The sequence below is a fragment of the Poecilia latipinna genome, unplaced genomic scaffold (assembly GCF_001443285.1).
Source record: "Poecilia latipinna isolate Pla-1442-1.1 unplaced genomic scaffold, P_latipinna-1.0 Scaffold165, whole genome shotgun sequence".
Classification (NCBI taxonomy): domain Eukaryota; kingdom Metazoa; phylum Chordata; class Actinopteri; order Cyprinodontiformes; family Poeciliidae; genus Poecilia; species Poecilia latipinna.
The window spans coordinates 428421-439405 of record NW_015112781.1 but is presented as its reverse complement, the minus strand read 5'-3'; the positions used below and the strand labels follow the sequence as shown (position 1 = coordinate 439405).

Genomic DNA, 10985 nt, shown 5'->3' with positions numbered 1-10985 from the left:
TATTTTTGTTTATTGTTATTTTATTATACATATATATATATATATATATATATATATATATATATATATATATATATATATATATATATATATATCCCATTTCCAGTGTGTTCATTCTGACATGCTGCATTTTTACAAGAAAAGTTTTTTGTTTATTCTGAAAGGCGTGGACATATGTTTGTAGGTTGATTTCTGTTGCTGTCAATGTGTTTTTGTGACACCCATTTGGCTGTTTCTTATGTCAGAATAGATTAGAGCAGCTGGCTTGGTTGAGCTGCGATCGCTTCAGCTTTCTCATTGTGTAGATATGTGGAAAACCTTTTGATTTATGCTTTTCTTTTAGCTCTGAATCTCTCCGTTTGGTGTAATTGCAGTAATTCATCACATAGGGAGACGGTGCTGCTTATCTTATAGGGAAACTAAAGGACTGACTGCTAAACTAAAATGCCTTTAGAATTATCTTTTATTTCACTTGGACCATCTTTCACTGAAAATTTATGATGAATCCAATGTGAGCACATTAATTTTAGTAGGGAAGAATTCACACCTTAAGAAACAGTATTTATTTGACCAAAATCACCAGTGATATATTTATTGGCATCCCTGCTTCTCATACCTGCAGACATCTTCTCTTCTGCTCACGTCACAGCTTGCCTGGAGGATTTAGGTCTGGGTTGAAGGTTGCCAGTAGAAAATGAATAAATACAATAAAAAATGTGTCTGGCAAAACAATTCAGTGTGTATTTTTCTTTATCTAACTGAAAGGCACGGATGACTCAGTTTTAGATTACAGTTGGAGTCTAGCACATTTTAGTTGACTTACATTTGAAATTTTAGGACATAAAATAATTTTTCCTGACATCCTTCCGAGGATATTTATACATTAATATAAAGCAGTACAAATCCTAATGTTTGTATGTATGGAAATCTTGGCCTTTGTAGATCTGTTATCCGTCTTATCAGGCTGTTCGCGGCATCTTCTTGCGAGATAAATATCGGTCCTTATCTAATCTGGCAACCAGTGGCTAAAAAAAAACATTAAATCTTTGTCTGATGTCATGTTTATAAGCTTCGCAAATGGAGAGTAAATATGAATAATTAGAAATCTTCTGGAAACTCTGATCAAGTTCTTGAAGTAGAGCATAAATGAAAAAATATATACATATTTTCCATTGCTCCATTAGTGATTTTGTTAAAAAATAAATAAATACCTACACTGATTTTCCGATCACAGAGTAAAGACAGCTTCGTTAAAGAAAAACGTGGATGCTAATATTTCCTTTGAACTAAAATATACACAGTAAAGCTTCCTGAAACTCTGTGGAGCATGTACAAGCTGAGTTAAAGTCAAACTCTTGCCTGGAAGCCGTAATGTGCTTCCAAGAAACTGTGAGTACTGTTCAAGCCGTCTTGTTTTTATTGTTCTTCCACAACTGATAATTGTGAGGTATCAGCAGCACAGCTGGAGGGGAGTCAGGTGTTACAATGGTATATTGAGGTCTTTTGTGAAAAAGGCTTTCGATAGTTCAGAAATTAAGCCGTGCAGCAACTTCTGAATTGTGTCAAAAACACCTACAGGTCAAGGAGTTCAGGAGCATAGATCTGTCCTTGTGCTTCAGTCTTGTTAGAAACTGTTGAATAATATCACAGAGTGTCAGTAATGGTGGATAGAGAGGTACCTATGCAAAGTTTCAGATTTGAAGTTTCAGGGTGGTGCAACATAAGCCGGCTGCTCCATGCAAACAGATTCAGCTATTACATATGTAGCTGGGGGAATTACACAATAACAGGCTCAAAGCAAGAGCAACTGTTTTCCTTACAGGGAAAAAAAAATATTTGGGTTATTATACACTTTAGCTGTATTATGTCATAATAATTAATGTTAGTTGTAATCCAACAAATGCCAGATAATAAATAAATATGCATCATAACCTAAGGAATGCAGGATCGTTTATGAAAAAGACTGAAATATTGCAAAACTGATGATCCTTGTTTGGAGACTTTTGATCACAGTCATCTGGTTGAGAATGAACATTTTCAGATTTTGTTGAAGTGACTCGATTTCTGAGTGACTTAGCCGCAGTGATCATTCTGATATAAAACAAAAATATGGACTAAACATCTGCTTAATTTGGGAAGTTTTTTTTGTGCAAATCCTTAATGCATAGAATTTTGTTATTTGCTGTTTTGCAGTTTATCAGAAATATAGGAGTGCATATTGACTAAGAAATGGCAACTAGTGGGGAAGAGAGAGTGTGCTCTGTTTCTGTATGAAGTTGGAAAAAAACCTGTGATGTTTTCTAAATCTCAAGAAAGACAAAACAAAAGTGACGTGCATCAAAAGATTGATGCCAGGCGTGAATCTAGGCGTGCAGAAGTTTAAAAACATAGTTTGAAAAATTTGAAAATTTACCATCAGATTCTATTCATAGTTTACAGCTCTTTTTCGAAAGTGCCAGAAAAAAGTGTGAGAGTGACGAGAGAGTTTTCTAGTTAATACTGACTTATGTGTCACTATGCCACTTGTCACAACGTGTTGATGTCAGCATCTGAAATAAAATAAGGCTCGTACAAATTGTTCCGCTTAAATGAAAGACCGGTTTGGCTTTTAGGGTAGATTTGCATAGCAAAAACAATTATGATTTTGAATCTAAAAACATCCACCCGTCACTCTCATTAAGATAATGCTGTTTTTAGATCTAAAGTTAGAAATTTGTTATGCAACCGTGTGTAGGCTCAACTTGAGCAGCTGCCCTGACTAATTCACCAACAATTATGAGTTTGTTTTAGTCTCATTATTCATCTAACAGCATTTAGATTAATAATGAGACTTTTTATCAAAAGTTTAGCAGCAGCGGAAATAGATTTGCTTTTCTATTTTTTTTTTTTAGGTAAAATAAACACATTGTTTATTCTTTGCTTTAATTTTTGGGCAAATATCAAGTAGCATTGGGGTTTTTTTACTCAATGTTATCATTCTATGATGATCTCATTCAGCCTCTCTGTCACTCTGTGTTTTTTCATGTCTAATTTTTAATCTAAAATAGTTTTTTTTTTTCCATAAAGTGGCTTACATCAAACTATTGCCAAAGGGCTATTTCCTTTTTCTTTTGTTAATATTTGATTTGCCACATACAATAAGGCGAGTTTTCAACACAGAGAATGGGAATGCTGTGATTAATGTGGTGACACAGTGGGACAGTTGGTAAATAATTATCTAGGACTGTTTTTTTGTATGCGAGAAGAATCCCTTAGTTTTCATGTATCGAGAAGATAATATTTAATTGTGACACCTCCAAATTATTTGTAAGTCCTCATATGGATTTAGTAACATAAAATCAGTAATATAAAAAAAACTCATGAGCTGTGAAGAAAGACTTGATTGTGAGAAACATAATTATTAAGAAAACAGCCTGGCCACGTTGTAGCAGTTTGGTTTGTTGCTATGTTAACAGCTGCTGCCGAGGGTTTTGCTTTCATGCGTCTCGCAGCTTTACAAAGCACTGACCTTAGCCCTGAACAATGGAGGTGTAGCATTTTTGATTCCTTTTTGATGGTGTGCTGTTCACACCCAAACAAAGCTGGAAATGAAAAAAGATTGGTGGCAGACGTACTGCTGCTCTGAAACAGGGCAAAACCTGCCTGACAGAAATACTCAGAAATTACATGTGAGACATACTCACCAGCATAATATGATTCCTGGGCTCTTTCTTTCTTTCTTTTTTTTTTTTTTTAGCTTGCATGGGTGAGAAATAAAAATGAGTCAGCATGTATAATACTACGAACCTGAACCTTAAGTTATTGGGATTTGGAGATCAGAACAACTTGGATACCTAAAAGGTTTCGTTAAAAAATAACTTTGGATGAACTGTTAAGTGCTGCAGCCCCAACTGAAGGATAAAATAGATGCTGTAGGGACTTTGAGACCAATCAGTCCTGAGACCCTCTGACTCATAATATTACGGTAAGAAGTCCTGGTAATTTGGTATCGTAGAATATTGCAAAGGCAGTTTTGGTTGCACCAACTATGCAATTTACATCGTCTTCACTCTACTTTTATTTTTTGCATGTATTATTATGAGGCTTCCAACACTCTCTGTAACCTTTAGCATCTCGGACACTTCTAACTGTGCCCAAGTCTTTAACATTGAGAAACCTCACAACAAGTTGCACAGTGTTATGACAACTGTTGTTGCACTTCAAACTGTGCACAGTAATATTGCAATAACGGCATAGTCTCAATATATATTGCCCAATCCTGCAACACGCTCATGGGAATGTTGAGGTCACGTAACGACTATCGAGCAAATACTGGAAAACAGGTTGAAATTAAGTTTTGAGCCAAAGTTTATAGGCTTTTCCTATACATTATGGTCACATCTGGTCAGAGTCCTTTCCTCAGTCCATTTGCTTTGTGCATAGAAGTAGTATTTTCAGCAGATGTCCTCACTTGTGGATCTTCATGAATGACCAGTCAGATAGGTTGCTTGATCTACATCATTTGTGCTGAAGTTTAGTCCCTGAGAGCTCCCATCCTGCAACCTTTTAGATGCATCCCTGCTCCAATATACCTGAATCAAATTACTGAATGCCCTCATCAGCAGTCTTTCATTTCTGCAGAGGCCTGATAATGACTGATTCATTTGATTCAGGTGTGTTGGAACAAGGATGCATTTAAAATTTGCAGGATGGTAGCTCTGGAGGGAGGACTATACTTGGGCACCCTTGGTCTGCATGATTTACTAAAATTCTATAGCAAAGCTCTGAGGCCTTCACAGAGCAGTTGCATTAGTACTGTGATGGAATTATACACAGATGGATTATAATACCTAGATTACTTCTTAAGGCAGATTTTGTCAAAAGCTGTTGTGTGTAAAATCGGCAGAATACATATGGGTGTCAAGGTTTTAAGTTTAGCAAAAAAAAAAAAATTAAATGATATACTCTTTTTCTTCCACCTTTTAAATATTTTAGCAAAGCATTGTATGTGAAAATTTTGAGCTGATATGCCAGATAAACAACCCGTGTGGTGGGTAGGATGAAGTCTGTGAAACTAACATGTTTTTGTTATGATCAGGAATTGTCATTTGCAGGAATAGTTTTTTGTTCCTGGCGTTAGAGAATGAAGTTTTAAAAGCAAGCCAGTTTTAACAAGGCCTGATAAAGTGTTTTACATGGCTCAGATGGTATAGACCACATAGCATCTGAATGATGTCAGGGGTTTGTTTTTCATGTTATGTCGGTGTAAAATTAATTTAGAAAGCACTTTGGAACAAATATGTTCCACCAAAGTGCTGCAAAGTCAGAACAATAAACGTAATGTGAGATCAGTAAAAATGCAAAAAAAAAAAATTCTTTAAATTCATAAAATACCAGAAAAATAGAAAGAAAACTGGTACAAAAAGTATGCATTAATAATATGGCTAAGTCGTGAGGTAATAGCAGAAAAGGTTTTACAGTTTAGAGAGAAACACATTTTAATGAATGTCACTGCATGCGAATAAAATATGTTGAAATCTTGCAGAAACTCACAACAAGCCAGAACAGCTTCATTTTAACCACACCTCACTGCAGCTTGTCTTGTCAAACCAGTTCGACCAAACAGCAATACTCGCATAGCACCAACTGCAACTCTGTGGCTCAAGTTGATTTCCTGTCAAACACTTTCATAGGATGGGCTGTTGTCGCCTCTTTGAAATTAACTAACACTTTTGGGCGAGGGAGAGACTTCTCATAATGCTCATGCGGGATGGTATGTCTTTGGAGTCGTGAAGAACAGGATATGATGAAGCATATGTAATGGTATAATTAGGCCGTGATCAGGGTGATTGATGTAGAAGAACCTTGGGGCACTTGCTGACCCTCTATCTAATGATTCTCCTCATTCTGGCCCATGATTGCTGTTACAGATTCCAATTAGAGAGCATGTGTAGAAGCCTGAACTGGGCAGGAATGGACCTTAATTGCCATGAGTTATCATCTAGGCTCAAGTAATTGAGCCCCCATCTTAAGGAGCAGCACATCTGACAAATTGATTTAATACCAAAGTGATTCTCCATCCCTAATGGCACTCTAGCTCATGGGCTGCAGGCACTGAATTCATTGTGTGTTGATTACTGAGCAGCCAAAACCTTTTTTTTTTTTTCCCTCTCTCTTTACATCCACCCACTCGAGAGAGCTCAACAACACACGCAAACTACCTTCAAGTGCTTCTTAAAGCAGCATGCCTGTATTTTCCCCAAGCTTATCACTTAGTTATCATCCAGTCTTTGAATGTATGTAAAGCACGTTGCCATGGAGTTCTGAGGGTGGTAGTAGACTTGTCAGTATTGCAGAACAGGTTTTTGGAGAAAAAGCAAACCAAGCAACCTGTCAGAGCTTGTTTGTCCTAGAAAGTAGAACAAGGTGTGTCGCATCACAACAGCTGGGTCTCACTGTAAAACTCTCTTTTCCTCGATGACACTGTGACTGTTCTTGTGTTAGACTTTCCATTGCAATACGTTTGCATGCAGAAGTTTAACCAGTTTCGAACTAACTCTCTAATATCTTAATGAGAAAATCCCTTTCTTCTTTTTTTTTTTTTCAACTCAGCATAGTGTCCCACTTTGCTAAGTTGGGAAACTTGCTGGTTATAGATTGACTTTCTCCGAGCTAACGTTTAGATAAATTAGTAATGTTTTCTTTTTATAATTCTCATATCACTATTATGCATATTCACACTTCAGGTAATATGTATTCTCTTCCTTAAAATTTTCTTATCATAAAAAATACCAGAAAAAGATAACCCTTGTAAATAATATATGGTTATTTTTAAGATTTTCAACCTTCATACAGACATTATGAAGGTCTGTATGACCTTCATAATTGTCTGGGGCTGCTTTGCTCCTCCAAAAGCTTAGCAACTTGCTGTAACTGATAGTTATGAATGATGCTTTCAGGCAATAAATAATAAAGGAGAAAGTTCATCTATTAGTTCATATGTTAAACTTGGGGTCATGTGGGTTATACAGCAGGACAGTGGTTCAAACACACCAGCAATTCCAACCTTGAATGATTTCTAAAAAAAAAAAAAAAAAAAAAAGAAGCCAGGCAAAATTGTGCTTTTGGATGGGGCAGTTCAGTATGACCAAAAAAGTAAAAACAGAAGAAATCTGTAACGGAACTAATACATTTTCATAGCTCTATATTGTTGCTAAGATAATTTTTTTCCCACCTTTTCCTTTCATCAGCCCCAGAATGGCAACCAAGAGAATAGGATGTTCCTAACCAATGAACCGAAGTCCTCGACGACGTCCTCGACGACGTCCTCGACGAAGAAGTTCGGCGTCCTGATTGCTGTTCTTCTGGCGCTTCTTGCCGTCTTGGCTGTCGCGGCATTCCTCATTTGGTTCTTCATCTGTAAGTAGTGATAACTTATTTCCTAGTTTATTTAATGGAGCAGATATTCAGGGACCGCAAATATTTCGATGTTTGGACACTCTGCGGAAGACCCTAAACTTTCAGCATAGATTTGCTTAATAGAAATAAGAGATGCGTGTATTTACATTGCATGCATTCCCTTCTGCCAAAACAGGCACATCACAAAGCGCAAAGTGGATCATTTACACTTGCTGTGAAGGCAGAGCTCTTTGATACGAGAGTGTAAGAGTGGCATGTTTGGACTTTAATTTCCCATTAGTGTTAGTCGATTTGACAGCTCTGACGTTCTCCTTTTAATAATGCAGAGGAGAAAAATGTCATGAGCCATGGCACAGTTTTCTTGTCATTTACACAGACAGAGACTGATAAAAAGGCCTGTGAAGTCTCCATAAACACCATCTTGATTCAAGTGGCTGTTTTTAATTGCCACGAGAGCCAAACCATCTCCACAGCATGAGGTCGTGCTGCAAAGCTTGAGGACTGCGCTTCAAGGCCCCCCGTTTTGTCTTTCATCTGTAGCAGCCATCTTAAAGCATTTTGTTGATCAAACAATTGACTCTCATCTGTGTTTCTTCTCTCAGTTAATGATGACAACAGGGGCAAACTAAGTATGCAACGAAAACCATCAGTGCAACTTTTCAGTGGTCATATGAAGCTGGCGGGTGTGAGTTATGACCAAGAGCTTGAGAATACAAGTAGTCAAGACTTCAACACTTTAGCTTCAACACTGGAAGACCTTGTGAGTATGGCATCCAGATTGTCTCATGTATTTCTCCTGCTGTACACATTTCTGCTGCTTTTAATGCCTTACGCTTAGTTGTCCTCGCTCAGAAAACATTAACTTTGAATGCCGTTAGCGACTGCTTTCTAAAATGTCCCTCCCAGTGCAAAATGACTGCTTTAAGGGTCCCGTGGTCGCTCAGGAGGAGCGTGGCAAATGTCACGGTCGGACAGCAGGGGAGCAGGAGGGCTGTCCAGTCAGACCCTCGATTCCCGAAACCACACAAAAAAATAATCTTGTGAAAGCACACGTGGGGTCAGCTCGACTCCATCGGACTGCACACAGAGTAAAAGGCTTGCCGGGTCTAAATGACCCCATCTCTTAAGACTGCAGAAGAGATTTAAGGTACCTCTGAGTGGGTGAAGAAATAAAAATAACAGTAAATTCCTTGAGTGATTTTCCTGAACATTGGAAGGGATGTTGTATTACCACTCAGGGGCTTGTTGATAACAAAAGGCTCCTGCTCTTTGAGCACATATTCTTCAGTGAAAAAATATTACAGATAAGAATGTCATGCAGACATGAGGAGGAAGTTGTGAGAATTTGACTAGATAATTGTTAGAAAGCTTTTTAATATATAAAGTTTGCAGAGAGTGTAAAACAAAAATTATTTTAAGGAATTTTTTTAACTCATTTTTTATAAATTGATTAAACATCCATTCATGCATCTTATCCCCCACCCACCCTCCTCCTCCTGGCCTCCTTACGGGGCTGGTGCCTGTCTCCAGCATTCATTGTGTGAAGAACACGGTTTCTTATAATTCTTTCTAATGATTAACATATTTTTAGTCACTCGAACTAATGCAGGCATGTTACTTATGTAATCAGAATAGCAGAAAGTTCTTAATTAATATTTTCTTTATAAATATAACTCTGAAATATTACATTCTGCACTAAAAACCTCAAAGACATCTTGCGTGATCTAAAAAAGATGAACTAAACTCAAGCACCGGTGGCCATTTTTGTGTTTTATTCATGCCTGATTTAGAACATGGGCCTCGAGCTCGATGATGTTCCAGTTCCAAGTTTGAAAATCATAGCCGTCAGCTGCCTAACACACTTGGTAGTTGTCCGTCTGTATGTCCATCCATCCATCTATCTATTCATTCATTCACTCTCTACTGTGCTTATCCTTGCGGGGTTGCGACTGGGACTGGTGACTATCTCAAGCAGTCAACGGGTGAGAGGCGAGGTTCACCCTGGACAGGCCACCAATCCATCGCATTGACTACTATGTAGTCAATGTGATTTAAGATCAGTACCTCATCATAAGGGATAGTCTGTTGCTTCTTTAGTTCACACAACACGACTCTTGTAATGGCTGTTTTTTTTATGACTAGAAATAAAATTATATTTCCTTATAAGTGACGAACAAAAATGTACTTCTTTCTAGTCTTCTTGGAGACGGAAGAGACTAGAATCAATCCAGAAAAGAACACTACCAAGACTCCCAGCAGCAGGACGATGTAAAATTGCAACAGTTTCGGAGCCGTATCTCTATTTGAAAATCATTGTATACTTTGACTTTAGAAAATGGCCCATTCTTAATGGTATGCTATACTTGAAAGTTTAAAATATGCTTCAACCATTTTTTTTTTTTTTTTTTTTACACAGCTGGTTAAATGCTACCAGAATGATCCACTCCTCGCCAAGTATTACACAGGATCTGCAGTTACGGCCTTTAGGTAAGACATTCACTTCTTCATATGCCTAAGGATTAGACGCAGTGCATTTTTCACCGTCTCACATCCAGATTGCAGTTTCTCTTAAATTAGAGTTATTTACTATGACAGTTAAAACATCTTTTCACAACTTTCTTTTTGAAGTTGCTTTAAGCTGGTCTATTTTTTTTTTTTTTTTTTTTTATATACATTTTTCAACTTTTTTCTTTCCGTACCTCTAAACACCAGTGAAGGAGTTGCAGCCTATTACTGGTCTCGGTTTGAGATCCCAGTCGACGACCTGGAGATTGTGCCAGAGTTCTCAGAGGAGCGGGTTTTGGATGCGCTGGAGCACAGCATTGCGTCACAAAGTACTAGGTCCAACCTTGATCATCTCAAGGTTCTTGAAATTACCGCTTCACGTAAGTACCTTCAGAACCAGGTGTATGGGGAAAGCTTTTTAAATGTAAGAAGGCCCTTAAATGTAAGCTTTAATTGGCTTTCGATAATTACATTGAGCAATCAAAAAAGACAACATGCTGCGAACAAAGATCTGAACAAGGTCTTTGTCATGTCTCGTCATCGTTTCTTTTCTTTTCGCTTTGCATCCGTATCACAGTGGGTTGCTCCGAGTTGTGCTGATAAGATAATAACAGATAAGGCAGACCACTCTCAGCTTGTGCTGCATCTGAGATTGCACATTTTATGCTGTTTGGATCCTCTAATGATATTAGCCAGGCCCCTGGCCTGCTTCGAGAGAGCCATTTTTCTTCCTTCTGTCTCCTCAGCACTCGCCTTGCATTTGTCGACATCCTGGCCGTCAGCCGAGTGCTGGCCCTTGTGACTCTGTGGTTTTTGGTCCTCTTTAAAAATGATTTCTGTTGGTACAATTTTGATGTTGCTGTCCCAGATAGTTAGACAGAGATGTATGACTTGCTGCTGTAGGGCAAGGTGAGATGGAGCAGAAAGAGGTACGCACCATCACCAGTTCCCTTAACCGCAGGGAAATGGAACAGAAAATGTGCAACCCAAATATTTTAGGCTCATACATCAAATTCTATCAGCCTCACAACTTTGGTGACCCGTTCTTACCTCTTTTCCCCATGTTTTCCTGTCACCCCACC

At 38.0% G+C, this 10985-nt stretch overlaps 1 protein-coding gene across 2 annotated transcripts in view; it reads left to right on the top strand.

Annotated features, from left to right (window-relative positions):
- st14 (ST14 transmembrane serine protease matriptase) overlaps positions 1-10985 on the top strand; it is a 28149-nt gene that overhangs the window by 3845 nt on the left and 13319 nt on the right. Inside the window, exons 2-5 of one of the 2 annotated variants that reach the window (XM_015029854.1) lie at positions 7230-7398; positions 8001-8158; positions 9815-9885; positions 10111-10283. In XM_015029854.1, the coding sequence (XP_014885340.1) occupies positions 7230-7398; positions 8001-8158; positions 9815-9885; positions 10111-10283 (571 nt within the window). The remainder of the gene's footprint in view (positions 1-7229; positions 7399-8000; positions 8159-9814; positions 9886-10110; positions 10284-10985) is intronic. The other variant, XM_015029855.1, reaches the window with a different exon arrangement.